The sequence below is a fragment of the Engystomops pustulosus genome, chromosome 3 (genome assembly GCF_040894005.1).
Source record: "Engystomops pustulosus chromosome 3, aEngPut4.maternal, whole genome shotgun sequence".
Lineage (NCBI taxonomy): Eukaryota > Metazoa > Chordata > Amphibia > Anura > Leptodactylidae > Engystomops > Engystomops pustulosus.
The window spans coordinates 60668708-60684530 of record NC_092413.1 but is presented as its reverse complement, the minus strand read 5'-3'; the positions used below and the strand labels follow the sequence as shown (position 1 = coordinate 60684530).

General features: G+C 38.2%; 1 protein-coding gene across 4 annotated transcripts in view; it reads right to left on the bottom strand.

The window, feature by feature from the left end:
• Positions 1-1514: 1514 nt before the first annotated feature.
• Positions 1515-15823, bottom strand: part of GRM1 (glutamate metabotropic receptor 1) — a 304645-nt gene continuing 290336 nt past the window's right edge. For 3 of the 4 annotated variants that reach the window (XM_072140917.1, XM_072140918.1, XM_072140919.1), the window contains exon 9: positions 1515-3512. In XM_072140917.1, coding sequence (XP_071997018.1) covers positions 2696-3512 — 817 coding nt within the window. In that variant the 3' untranslated portion in view covers positions 1515-2695. The remainder of the gene's footprint in view (positions 3513-15823) is intronic. The other variant, XM_072140920.1, reaches the window with a different exon arrangement.

Sequence of the window (15823 nt, the reverse complement as noted above, 5' to 3'; positions counted from 1 at the left end):
TCATTTATATGAGATACAAAGTTATATTAGATTAGATATTTACTATTTTTTTTATATGTTCTTAATTATTTCATTGAATAAAGTAAACTTGAAAAAAAATTAAATAGTTCAGGCCTATGTAAACATGATACAATAAATATAGTTTCCTACTCAACTAGTTACCAGTCAACTATACTAGTTAAGTGTCCATCTCTGTTATCTCTGAAACAGTTTTTGAGAGTCTACTTCAAATTAAGTATAAATATAAAACTACTACTTAAAATATATCAGGAATCTCAAATGCTGCTTAAAATAACTTTGCTTTTCTGTTTGCAATGTCTTTTTTTGCAAATCCAAAAAATATCTGCTTGCACCAATATAGCAAATTGGATAATTGTATTTGGTTGTCTGGAGTTTTTGTCCATTTAGAATGTTCAGGAAATTGGAATAGCCATTTAGTGTGACTGAAACAGGTCACTAAAACATTCATATTTTCTTAATCAATCCATTGGCTTGCTGCCATATTTGGATCATCCCTAATGCTCTAGAAAATGTTATAAGCCACAAATTAATTAACTTCCCCATTGTAGTGGCTTACATAGACCCAACAACAAATAAGGTTTATGTCAGTGCCATTTCTTATGCCCAATAGTGAATGGATAAGGAATGTTCACAGTTAGAAAAGCTATATAAGATATACAGGTTGGGCAATTTATATGGATACACCTAAAAAAATGAGAATGGTTGGTGATATCAACTTCCTGTTTGTGGCACATTTGTATATATGGGAGGAGGGGAACATTTTAAGATGGGTGTTGATGATGGCTTCCATTTTGAAGTTGGACATTTTGGATACAACTTTTTTTTTCCAATGGCAAGAGGGTTATGTAACCTCTCAAACTTACCAAGAATAAGGAAAGCATTGGTGTGCTTGGTTCTAATATAAATGTATTCTTTAATTAGTTATTTACAAGTTTATGATCACTTATTAAATGTTCTATTACACAGTGCTGCACTCTTCACTCATAAGGAGCCTCAAACAGTCCAGGACCGATCCAGAAATAAAGTCCCACAATTGAATATACAAAGGATAAAAAATGTTTTCTTATCTGACTGGAGCTCCAAATATTGCAGCTACAACACTCTCCTTTGTTGATATGTTTCACAAATTCTCTTTCTTTAGTGTTACTTTTTTACTTGATAGCATAAAAAGCAAGGATCTTTTGGCAAGAATAGCCCACTATTCAGACCACTACGGCTGCGATTATTCCTCCTCCGTTTCCACCATTCACCACAGTGGACCGCTGGTAGAAACATGCACAAAAATCGTGTAGTAGGTCTTAAAAGTTGAAATTTAATGGTATAAAATCTACAAACAATGAATAAAAATGCACATATAAAAGCTTAAATGGGACGCCAGTCTTGCATGTCCGCCCGACCCTGGGTTTTGCCAAGCTTGGCTTCTTTCGGGGTCGTTGCTGGCGTCTAAACACACTTTTTATTTATGTTATCTTGCATCCATTGCATATTTTATAAAAAAAAACTGGACGAGGTCAGAGATGATTGGACGAGATCCATGAATGAGAAGGTGGGCTGAGGCATTCACACCAGCAACGCCCCGGAAGAAATGGACATGCAAGACTGGTGTCCTATTTAAGCTTTTTTTATATGCGCATTTTTATTCATTGTTTGTAAGTAGATTTTATACCATTAAATTCCAACTTTTAAGACCTACTACGCGATTTTCTTCTGAGGTGTTACTATCAGTGTGTCAAGAGTGGGAGAATAGGTTTGCATTGACAATCCAACACAATGGGCAGCACTTTGAACACATTTTATAAGAGTCATAAACTTGTAAATAACACATTAAAGAATAAAGTTACACTGAAAGCACACCATTATTTTTCTTGTGAAATTTGCAATAAAGTTGATGCATTATATGACTCTCTTCCCATTGAAAAAAAAAAAGTTGGATCCAAAATGGCCAACTTCAAAATGGCCACCATGGTAAACACTCATCTTGAAAAGTTTCCCCCCTCCCATATATTATTGTTCCGCAAACAGGAAGCTGTTTTCACCAACCATTCCCATTTTATTTAGGCTTAACCATAGAAATGGTCTATCTTGTAGATATAGCACTAGTTGGTGCTTTTACTATTTTGGTGGTTTTACCATTAACATTGCATTGAGATGCTACTGGAATGTTAAGTCAAAATGTCACAGTACCCTGTTAAGTCTGACTGCCATATATGATAAAAACTCTGATTAGAAGATGGTTAAGATAGGAAGATGGGAAGATGGTTGACCCTATTAAGGTCAACTTTTTATTTTATTTGTTCTTCGTGACAAATAAGATGATTTGACACATAAATAATAGATATAAAATACTTGTTTAATATTTAGATCATCAAAAGTTTCACTATCCGTTTTTTAATAAAACCAGTTTGATCATAATTGATGGTATCAAGATAGTATATATTCCTTTAGATGCAGACTACAATTTTGTGCTTAATTAAATATTCTACATCTTTTGATGAATACAGTGAAACAAATAAATACAGCTTTTAAGACTTGGAGCCCTCATAGAGATTGATACTAGTGCAGGACACTTATTTATTTTTCTTTCAACTTTCACATTTACTTTAAATTGTCATTGTCCCTTCCACTTACACAAATAACAAAGCCCTGTATAGCTTTAGAAATGTAAGAACTATGTCTACAAGGTAGATGAAGTTTGCTTATAGTCTCTCAACATAACCGAAGCATATGTGACACTTGGAGGCGTACAGAGAACTGACTCGGACACAGGAGAACTAGGCACAGAACTGCCCGAAGCTACTGAATCCCGGAAAGGGGATGGAGGAGTTAAAGCAGGTGATTCTTCCAGCACTAGTTTGCTTGGAACAAGTTCTTCATCAGGTGTATCTGTGCTATCATACATGTAATCCCGAATAAGGTTAAATTTTTCATTCTCCACCTCTTCTGTAGAGGAATCCATACCTTCACTGAAAGCCGCCATCTGAAGTGGAAGCACTTGCTGAGTAGGGTAGATGGAGTCAACACCATTCTCTGGGCCAGGTATTGGAATAATAGAGTTAAAGTCTGAAACGCCTGTTGAGAATTTGTTGATAACTCCATGCAGCTGATCTAAAATAGACTTTTGCAATGGTAGGCTTTTAGAGACTTGTTCAGGCAGATAAACTGATCCCTCCTCAAATTCTTGAGAAGGTGGTGGAGTTGCATTTAACCGCCTATGTATCACCATTGATGGACTACTTGGTATGTTGAACCTTGCTGGTTCATTTTCTTCTTCTTCTTCTACATTGAATAAAGCATTAGTGCTAATATCTGAAAATGTGAGGCTCTTGCTCTGCATTTGGTAGCCTTTGGTTATAGGCTTTATCACAGCTGTTTGGTTGGAGGATCCTGTTTCCTTGGTCTTCACATGCACTGATAGTCTTTGCCACATGTGCTGCCCCTTCTGTACTTGTCTTCCACCTGGTTCAGACCATGACACAGACTTTCCATTAGAACTATGAATAAAATAAAGATGGATGCTTTTGAATAAACAGCATGCAGAAAATCACATCAAAATTAAAAATAAAAAGCAAGAAAATATGTAAATGAATGTAATGCTGAACATCAATATGTCAAATCTAGCTTAAAAATGTCTAAAATAAATTGAAGTATTATATATGAATTTTTAAGCTAGTTGTTAATGTTAATCATCACTCGCTTTTTATAAAAAGTTAATGCATACTATTTTAAAATGCAGTATACATAAACTTATATATATGAGTCCTAAAGTAAATTATTAGCTATTTTATGTTTTTTGGAGGTTGGCTGCAAGCTCCAAATGCTGCTTCCAAATGTATAATATATATGTACCTTTATTTTCATATAAAATAAAACATATAATTCCTATACTGTAAATGATAAATTAATGCTACTGTCATAGAATAATTTTATTTCTTGACATTTAAATTTCTAGTTTATTTGATATTATATGAGGCCCAACCCTGGGACACTGAGAAGTAGTATCTCATAAAGACAAAGCTTCTCTTCAAAATCTATAGGAAACAGGAAAGGAATGTCTGGAAAGTGTATAAAGTGCCCCATATATGGCTATTTTACTTGTGGGTGCTGCTTTACTACTTTAAAAATAATCCTTAGAGCAGGTCGCCTATATCAGATCCCTGGGTGGACGCCAGTCATTTGTATATATTGTAGTTTTAGATTAACTTTGATGACTTTGATTTTAACACTTGCACAATTACACTATTTGTTTTATCTGTAAAAAGAAAAACCTATGGTAAAAAGTATTTAGACTTTGTTTTTTGAACATTTAAACTCTATTTTTCTGTCTATTAATCTTATTTTAATGACATCACTTATGTCTGTCTTGTACGTTAAAGAGGATAACAGTTATTTTTTTTTATCATTTCACATGAAGTGCTATGTGTTTGTCTTAAGAAATAGTTGAAGGTTTCTGTGTAGCAAACTGATGATTTACATGCAAAATATTTTTTGTCAGCAGAATCTGATGGAAGCAGAATTGATTAGCAAAAACAAAATAACATAACCTTAGCCTGTTAAAGCAATAAATGAGTGGATTTGGGTAGCTTACATTCCATGCTCACATCAGTCTGACTATAGCATGTATGAAATCATGCGATTAATATAGATACATTCAAGAATATTTTATGCACTTTACAAGAACATATAATGCATGATGCATGCTAGTTATGGACCAACATATATATTTGCACATTCCCCACCCAAGAAATGCAGCATCACCTGAAACATAATTTGTTTATAATATCTACTTTTAGATATCACAAAGTCAACATCTCTAAAGGGTTAACTACAAAATTCCATTATTAGCTAATCATTAGTGGCTGAAAGTATATGCCCTCAATGATGAATAGAACAAAACCTCCACATAAAGCTGCTTGGTATGAGGTAAAGGCATGGGGTAGATTTATCTAATATCACCAAAAACTCTCCAAATTGTCTCACACCACAATCAAGGCTTTTTGACACTTTTCCAACTAGTACAAGGGGGAAAGGGCCACTAAAAAGGAGGTGTATTGCAGCAAAAAGTGTCTGCTTCACTGTATAGTTCCAGCATAGTCAAGCTACTATCTTGTAATATCTGCGGACCCATGGCTTATGGACAAAAGTACCTATGGCAACCAAAAAAAGTTAAAAAAAAGATTTCAACAGTAATATGGTATTTCTACAAAAGTCAGCATCCTGTGGCACAATTTTTTTTTTGCTGTAGATTTAAGACATGTACTACATTAAACTATAGTTAATAGTCGTTAACAGGTTGCATTAGAAAGTGAATGAGAGGGCTATATGTATGGTAAGTAAATAAAACATTGACCAGCATTTATTTTTACATTTGTACCTTTTTCTGCCACATTTTACTGCAAATTTTCTTAACTGCTGTGGAAAATATTTATTAACTATTTGTGACAAGTACATTATTTTGTAAAGGTAAACAAATTGAATGTAAAACATAAAAAGAAAAAAGTAAGCAGATTCCCCCAAATCTTTACATAAATGTTAATCCCATTTAAAGCATGCTCTGTTATGTAAAAAAAAATCTAAATATTAACACCACATATTTGGTATTCTTTACATTCTTAACCTATAGAATATAACTGAGCAATGACAGTCTTTAACCTACTGAACAAATTCTACCCAAGAAGTCTGATTTAATGACATCTTACAGAAAATTTAATAGAAAGAAATAAAAAAGTTGCAATCAGCCTAACACATATAAATTACAGGTTTTCTAACATAACAAGACCTCAACCAGCTCCATTAACTCTTTGTATCATTTACAGTATGTCAATTCACATTTTTGGAAATATTTTATTATACCTTTTCATGGGACAACAATGACGCTATCTATAATTTTGGTAAGGCTTGAAGTGTTCAGTGTACAGCTAGTTCAACAGTGAATAACAGTATAAACTTGGTGTATACTAAAAAATAAAAGTCAACTCTGAAACTGAGCTTCAGCACAGTAGCCAAGATCATATAGCGCTTCACCCATAAAGGTTCCGTTAAGAATAGGTCTTACCATTGTAGAACTAAAACGTTGAGTGCACATGCAAAGCATCATATCTAAAAGTTATATTTTTAAAATAGACTTATCAATGCTACCAGAATCATCCCGGGTTGTGAGCCTGTCACCACTTAGACCATATGCCACACACTGCATCAAATTGCTCTGCATGACTGTCATCCTAGAAGGAAGCTTCTTCTAAAGCTGATGGACAAGGAAGACTGCAAATAGTTTACTGAAGACAAACAGACTTAGGGTATGGATACTGAAACCATGCCCTGTGGTCTCATGAGGCCAAAATAAACTTATTTGTTTTATATGGTCTCCAGTGTAAGTGGTCACAACCATATGAGAGTACAAATACAAGTCAGTATTGTGATAGGACACATGGAGCCCGACTCGGCTGTGGGGAGTTTCAGTTCATTAAAGGAACAATCTATGCAAACATGTTCAGCACTGTGACATAAAAAGCAGTTCATGATTTTCTCCCTTCAGAAACTGGACTACAGAGCAGTTGACCACTGCCTTAAATAAAACTGAGCATAAAAGTGATTGACTGTCCAATCACGTTTTCAGGTCTAAAACCTGTGTGGCATCCTCAAACATAAGGTGGAAGTTCCACTATCTTAGCAATGTCATCATGGAGGAATGACCGAGGATTCCAGCGCTAACATGCGAACCTCTAGTGAACTCCATTTTCAAGAGAATTAAGGCAGTGGTGGAAAATAATGGTGGCCACACAAAATATTGACACTGTGGGCACAATGTGCCCATTTTCAGTTAGAGGTCTACTCACTTTTGGTTTGGAGTTATTGTGAGGGAACACCATATTTACACTGTTATACAAGTTGTACCTTTATTATGTTACATTGTATCACTGAGGGATCTACTCACTTGGGAGGTCCTTAACTGGGACTGCCTAGCTCTGTCCATCTGACAGTAGAAAGCAGAAAAAAGTTGTATTAATTGTTTGGGGAAGGTGGGGACTATAGAAATATTTATAGCTGTGTCAAAGTCTGTGGAACAATGCCTGTTAAATATTGGAGTGTTGGTGAAAGTGGTTCATCAAGTAATGTAGTGAAAATATTTTGCTTTCATTCATTTTCCAGAAATGAAAGTGAATCTAAATTATGAGGGGAGAGTTAGAATTTGTCAGAAATATGGAACACTATACGAAGTGTTCATTGGTTTTGTAGTGTTTGTCTTTGTGTTGGATTAACATATCAAGCACTGAAATTGCACATTTCTAGAATTTTCTACATATTCGTTTTATAGTTGTAATACCTCAGAGGTCAAAACCATTATATCCCTTGAAAAATTAATTGAGTGGGCACTCTATTGGGGTTATTAAAAATTATTTGATACACTAGTTTAGTGATGGTGTAAATTGCACTAATTATATTTTATACACCTCTAGATAAACTCCTTTAGGGGTTTAATTTCCAAAATGGGGTCACCCATTTATCTCTGGGGCTCTGCAAATGCATTTGAAAGTTTGTAATGTGCATTGCAATCTCAAAACCCATCTGTTTAGCTGGGGTCTTTCATCCACTTCTTGTGACTAGACTTACTTCTTTGTAATTTTTGTAATGCAATGTACAGTGAATAGCAAAAGTATTCATAACCCAAGAAATTTAAGTTTAACTTCTAAGGATTAATAACAATACTACTTATGTTACATAGTACCTGAAACCTATTGAAGCTAAATCTTCCCTCTTGCAACAAATTTTTGAACCTGGCTGTGCAGTAGTTTCCAATAGAGATGATCGAATTGATTCTAACAAAGTGGAATTCGGTCCGAATTTCAGGGAAAATTCGATTATGCACGAATCCAAAGTTCATGGTGATTTGTGGGAACAAAGTTTTTTTTTCCTTTATTACCAAAATGGGCACGAGCACAATGTGTTAGATGGGGCAGAGAACTCTGGAAAGGAGAAAGGAACACCCTCGATCACATGTGCAGACCTTCAAGATAATCGGTGACCGACAGGTTTACGTGATGTCACGCAGTACTATAAAAACAGGCAGCCATTTTCAATCTTGGCATTTTTACACTGCATGTGCTGTCTGTAGCGTCCAGCTGCTTGTACTGTACTGTGCTGTAGTGATTTTTGCTCCAAGGGTGTCCGTTTTGGGGGATCTGTATACCCCAAATAGCAGTTCTTTTTTGTTGCTTTAGTGAATAGGAAGAAATCTGTGTAAAATCCACATACTTTCTGTAGTGTTTTTTGCTCCAAGGGTGTCCATTTTGGGGGATCTGTATACCCCAAATAGCAGTTCTTTTTTGTTGCTGAAGTGAAAAGGAAGAATTCTGTGTAAAATCCACATACTTTCTGTATTGATTTCTGGTCCAATCCCAGGGTGTACGTTTTGGGGGATCTGTTTACCCCAAATAGCAGCCCTTTTTTGTTGCTGAAGTTAATAGCAAGAAATCGGTGTAAAATCCACATAGTTGCTAGAGTGATTCTTGCTCCAAGTCCAGGGTGTCCATTTTAGGGGAGCTGTATACCCCAAATTTCAGTTATTTTTACATAAGACATAATATTTTCAGGGAAATTAAAATGAATGATGCATGTGGTGTCTCTAATCTTCAAATTAAAATTTAAATTAAAAATTTCAAACTTCGAGTGCATTTCAAACTTCGAATGCATTTCAAACTTCGAATGCATTTCAAACTTCGAATGCATTTCAAACTTCGAATGCATTTCAAACTTCGAATGCATTTCAAACTTCGAATGCATTTCAAACTTCGAATGCATTTCAAACTTCGAATGCATTTCAAACTTCGAATGCATTTCAAACTTCGAATGCATTTCAAACTTCGAACTCTATCATTGTGCCACACTGTGGCCTACCATGTTGCTGCCACCTCCAGAATTTGTCATTGTGCCACTCTCTGACCTCCTGCCGCTGCCACCTCCACACTTTGTCATTGTGCCACTATGTGGTCTACCAGGTTGCTGCCAGCTCCAGAATTTGCCATTGTGCCACTCTCTGACCTCCTGCTGCTGCCACCTCCACACTTTGTCATTGTGCCACTCTCTGACCTCATGCTGCTGTTTGCAGTTCTTTTTGGCAAAGACATAAGATTTTCAGGGAAATTGTAATGAGTGAGGCATGTGGCGTTTCTAATCTTCAAAATCAAATTTCAATGGTGCTGCTAGTCCGGGATGGGGGAACATGCTTCTCCCGGCCACCCTGGAAACTGCCACTTCCAGCGCCATGTCCATGCCCGGGGCAAGGCTCACACTCTAGACTAGCTCCAGGCTCCAGCTCCTCAGCCTCCACGGCACGTCACTGGGGCGAGTGATCAGAGCATGCCCCCAGAGACACACCCTCACCCGCATGACATTACGCCATCCACTGGTCACGCTTCCACACATGGAAGTCTTCGGTCTCAGCTCCACCCCCACCTAGCACGGCTAGGCTTCCTGGGAGCTCCCACTGACGATCTGTGGAGGTAGCCACCTCCACACTCTATCATTGTGGCACACTGTTGCCTACCATTTTGCTGCCACCACCATAATTTGTCATTGTGCCACTGTGCAGCCTACTCATGCTATTGCCAACTTACCGCTGTCTCCCCGGAACACCCTGTGATTTCCATAATGCTGTTTTCACCCTCCATCACTCTATGACGTTGCCACTATGTTTGGTTTTCCCCTTCATTTTGTCACGCACTGGGGTACGGGAAGAGTCTCTGAGGCTAAAGTTTGTGGACTTCCTGGACCACTGCGGACTAGCCGCAACCCAGGAGGAGAGTCTAAGTGGACTCCTGGTCTTCACCAGAGCCCTCCGCAAAGCGGGATGGTCTTGCTGCGACGGGAAGCCACCAGGTCGCTCCACGGGTGCGACTAGGCCCACAGTGGCAGCCAAGGTAGGGACACAGGGTAGGCTGGACCATGGGAAGGCAGGACCTCGGGATGGCAGGCAGGACCTCGGGATGGCAGGCAGGACCTCGGGATGGCAGACAGGACCTCGGGATTGCAGGCAGGACCTCGGGATTGCAGGCAGGACCTCGGGATTGCAGGCAGGACCTCGGGATTGCAGGCAGAACCTCGGGATTGCAGGCAGGACCTCGGCATGGCAGGCAGGACCTCGGCATGGCAGGCAGGACCTCAGAAGGACGGCTGGCAGGACCTCAGGAAGATCCCTGGGATACGGGACTGCCACAGGATAATTGGACCCCACAGGATTACGGGACTGCCACAGGATTATGGGACCGCCACAGGATTACTGTATCACCACAGGATTATGGTATCGCCACAGGAATTATCATTTTTGTCTATGTTTAGCATTGTTTTGGCGCAGTTGTGGCACAATTGTGGTACAAAGTTTTGTGACTTTCTTTTGCAACAAATGAACAAAAGAAATTGCAAAGTCACTTTAAAATAGACCCCACTTGCGCAATATTCATTATTTGCTTAGATTAGTTTTCATAATACTGAACTAAATTCATGATTTGTGATTTGTCATTTAGGTGCATGTTTTGGTGCAAAACAACTCCAGTCACCTCCTGACATAGAGAAAGGACAAAACCACTACTTAATTTATCAAGATCAATTGCCCCTTACAGGGACATGTGCACAGAAAAAATAACATTTTGTGACAAACGGAAAAAAAAAAAAATATATATATATATATATATATATATACTCACCGGCCACTTTATTAGGTACACCATGCTAGTAACGGGTTGGACCCCCTTTTGCCTTCAGAACTGCCTCAATTCTTCGTGGCATAGATTCAACAAGGTGCTGGAAGCATTCCTCAGAGATTTTGGTCCATATTGACATGATGGCATCACACAGTTGCCGCAGATTTGTCGGCTGCACATCCATGATGCGAATCTCCCGTTCCACCACATCCCAAAGATGCTCTATAGGATTGAGATCTTGTGACTGTGGAGGCCATTTGAGTACAGTGAACTCATTGTCATGTTCAAGAAACCAGTCTGAGATGATTCCAGCTTTATGACATGGCGCATTATCCTGCTGAAAGTAGCCATCAGATGTTGGGTACATTGTGGTCATAAAGGGATGGACATGGTCAGCAACAATACTCAGGTAGGCTGTGGCGTTGCAACGATGCTCAATTGGTACCAAGGGGCCCAAAGAGTGCCAAGAAAATATTCCCCACACCATGACACCACCACCACCAGCCTGAACCGTTGATACAAGGCAGGATGGATCCATGCTTTCATGTTGTTGACGCCAAATTCTGACCCTACCATCTGAATGTCGCAGCAGAAATCGAGACTCATCAGACCAGGCAACGTTTTTCCAATCTTCTACTGTCCAATTTCGATGAGCTTGTGCAAATTGTAGCCTCAGTTTCCTGTTCTTAGCTGAAAGGAGTGGCACCCGGTGTGGTTTCTGCTGCTGTAGCCCATCTGCCTCAAAGTTCGACGTACTGTGCGTTCAGAGATGCTCTTCTGCCTACCTTGGTTGTAACGGGTGGCGATTTGAGTCAATGTTGCCTTTCTATCAGCTCGAACCAGTCTACCCATTCTCCTCTGACCTCTGGCATCAACAAGGCATTTCCGCCCACAGAACTGCCACTCACTGGATGTTTTTTCTTTTTCGCACCATTCTCTGTAAACCCTAGAGATGGTTGTGCGTGAAAATCCCAGTAGATCAGCAGTTTCTGACACTTCTGGCACCAACAACCATGCCACGTTCAAAGGCACTCAAATCACCTTTCTTCCCCATACTGATGCTCGGTTTGAACTGCAGGAGATTGTCTTGACCATGTCTAGATGCCTAAATGCACTGAGTTGCCGCCATGTGATTGGCTGATTAGAAATTGAGTGTTAATAATTATATATATATATAATTATTATTATTAGACAAACCAAACGAAAACATACATAGACTCACTTGATGAATTCAGATAAAACAAAAATGGAATTTAATATAGACAACCAAGTCAAAGACAAATTCTAAAGATAAATCCCCCCCCCCCATTATCTCTAAAAATTAGAATACATGAAGTCTCCTGGTTAATTACTAGACAGGTTCTTTAGGTTTGTTCTTAAGTTGAATTTGTATGTAAGTCAGAACAGGTATATTTTATAACTGTAACTACTGGCAATTTTTTTGTCCCAGTGAGTGTTGGATTTTTAACATTTTTTGCTGTAATGTGAACAAGGATTCTCAATAAAGCTACCTTACAGACATCTTACAGCTGATCATTGCATTCTGGGACTAAAGTAAAGCATTCAGAGAGCTTCACCAGAGGTCACAGTGGGCAAAGTGGTCTGTCTGTAAGTAGCAGTCGTCTGTAATTCGAGAGTCCTTAAGTAGGGGACCGCCTGTATTATCTAAGACCAAGGGGATCATGGTTTTGGACTTGTTTCATTTATCTTAGATGTTGATATATCAAAAAGCTGAGTCTGTGGGGGTTTTTTATTTCCATACAAAAAAGTCAAATACTCTTCTGCAACCCTGTCTTAAGTTTTTTTCCTATGCCTGATTGGGACTGTAGTTTATTTGTGACTTTTTAACCACTTTTCAAATATCCACATCTGGATTCTAAAGATATATCAGACGGAACACTAAAAAATTCTAGCTAACTTTGGTAGGCGAGTGGAAAAGTCACAAATTTAGGCGCAAATATACAAATTTTCCAAAACACATCTCAAATGTGGGAGAAAAAAAATAGAAAATCCTAAGATAAATGCCCCCCCACTGTATATAATTCTATAACTAAAAAACATTTTAGAAAGCATCCTTTTTTAAGTGGCGCTATAATGTTTTTCAGTTGTTTTAAATAAAGGTGGACTTTTAACAGAGAATTTGTAAGCCTGGATGCTGAACCCCTTTTTGCACAGTAAACTGGCCCGATACCGTGTTCCTTGCATCGGCATCTGCAGCAGCATAACGGGACGTGACCTGAAGGTTTTATTTTCCCCAATTTTTATAGGTTATTGGAACCTATTGATCACCAGCTCAAAATGACATTCCTGGCGACAGTTAACTTTAAGGAAATGTTCCATGTTTAACCCTTTTGGGACTAAGTCTTTTTAGGATTTTTTAAATCTGCCCTGTGTAATTATAAGAGGTTATATCTTTGTAACACACAATATATCCAGGGTATTTTGAGTTTGTTTCTCATCAAACATTTTTAGTTGAAAAATTTGGATGATATCTTTTGTGTTTAGTTATGAAAAAAAAACGGAAAGAAAAAGAAAACTTTTCTGCTTTTCAGGCAGATAGTTATAGCACCCAAACAACTGCATAACAAACATTACTCAAATGTCTTCTTTATGGCTTTTTATGGGTTGTTAGGGGGTTCCAAATTTTGGGTGCAATATTTCAAATATTATATATTTCAATATTTTAAATAACTGTAAAACATGTAAATTATGGTATTTTAGACACTGCTTAATGTATGAAAAATCAACTTTAAGAAGGTTGTTAACCTTTTACGTGTTACACAGTGGTTAAAACAAAATGGAAGTGTCATTTACAAGCTGTATTTTTTTTTTAAACAAAAGATTCATTTTGGACAAAAATGAAACAGTCCAAATATATTGAATGATGAAAAACTCCACAAAGTTTGATACCCAATTTCTCTTGAGTATGTCGATATCCCATATGTGTTAGTGAACTACTGTATGGGCACACAACAGGGCATAGAAAGGAAAACGCGCCATTCAGAGCTGATTTGCATTTTCACATTTTACAGGCTATAAAATGTTTATTTTTTTGTAATTTGGACATATGGGGGATTATGTTTTGCGGGATAAGATCCACTTTTCAAGTACATCATTAAAGGGGTTCAATTGCTAATTGATGAGTTTTTATTAACTCTTTCTTGGTGGTGGTTATAAAATCACTGAATCCTAAAAATAATATGTTATCTTTATTCTATGGGTCAGCACAATTACAGAGATACCCATTTAGCTTTTTTTATTATTGACTTGTTTTGCAGAGTACACAAGTCATTAGGGCACATTTACTAAGGGCCGTACGCCAGTTTTCTGTTGGACTTTGCATGTTCTTTTTAGTGCAAACTGCCTGCACAGGTACTTAAGAAGCCACATTTGTGTCACATGCAACCTTTTTGTGGCGCAGGTGAACTAGGCATCATGCAACACAAATTAGGGGGCATTCTGTTCTCATTCAGACCGTGCGTATGATTTGTCATGCAAAGTCCGACAGAATTGAGTCGCATGCCCTAAAATGATAGTGCAAACTGCTTGCACATGTATTTAAGAAGTGTTTACACCAGTTTTGTCACAGCTGCATTGTGTCATGGCAGGAAAGATGTGGATTAAAGGGGCATTCCACAATTCCGCCCGACGTGCGCCACAATTGTGGTGCATTAAGAAAGTGCAGCAGAATCTGGCGCACACTGCACCCTCTACTGGCAAAATCCACATAGTGCAGTTTGTACTAGTTGTGATAAATGTAGGCTATTTTGTGAGAAATTCATTTGTTTTTGCCTCAGGATGTATTAATGGGCATAACATTTTTATTTTTTTGTTTACAGAGCTGTTTTATTGCTTGTTTTTTGCAGGTTTTTTGTACTTCTTATTGGTATCATATCACTTTTTGTCCTGTTTTTATGAGGTCTAATGTGAAAATATTTATATAATTTTTGTAAGTTTGTTTTTAACTTTTTTTCGGTGTTCACCGTATGGATTTAGTGACACTTTTATTTTATAGTAATCACCATGACATAACTGTACGTCATAAGGTGCCATAACTACTCGCAATTTCTGACGTACAGTTATGTCAGGGAGTGGGAAGGGGTTAACTTCCACAAGATAGAACTTTTTTCATTTGCAAAAATAAAATATGAAAATTAGTCTGAAGAGATTTGGGGGCATTAGCAAAGCACAACAACAACATAACAATATAATAACCTTCTCTCATATCTCCCCACTCCTAGGTCCAGAGAGACTGTGAGCCAGATCTCTGAATTGCACTCAGGTCTATTTAACATTTTCTAAGGTAAAGTTCTTGCATTGAAGAAGATTCATAATAAAAAAGGATATTGGTGGTATGTGTTCATGGTGATACATTCCCTTCAAGCTTTTTAAACCTCATATGCAAATAGCCAAATATGGTGACAATAGGGGTGGGTCAGTGGTTGAAATTTGCACCACTGGATTTGAAAGAGCTTAAAGAGGACCTGTCACCCCATTTATCGGCACTAGGAGCTGCTTACTAAAGTAAGCAGCTCCTAGTGCTTGATCAAACGCCGCAGTGTTAGAGTCATAGCATATCAAACACTGCGGCGGGGTATAGTGTAATCATCTGACAGCTTGCAATGATGATAGCGCGCTGCCTCTACCCCGGAAGCCCCGCTCGCGCCATAGGCCGGCATTGACTGCCGCGCGCTAGGCGGCAGTCACCGCCCCTAGTCACGCCCCAACCCCGCCCCCTCATGAATACGTCGGACAGCTTTGCGAGCTGTCCGACAATTACTCTATACCCTGCCACAGTGTTAGATGCTTACTTTAGTAAGTAGCTCCTAGTGCCAATAAATGGGGTGACAGGTCCTCTTTAATGTTTCTATTTCTCTTTAATACTTACCTACAACCATTAAGCTAAGTCCCAGGTCATTTCATATAGAATTGTTTCTCTGAAGACCACAGATCTGAGCAACATTACTTTTTGCTTGCCCTCACTTAGCATTGGCCTCATAGCAGCAGCATAATCTCTATAGCATGCATGCCTTTATCATTACATGTATTCCTAAAAAGTATCCTTTATCTGTATAACTAGAAATGAGTAAATGGTGAACACTTAAAAT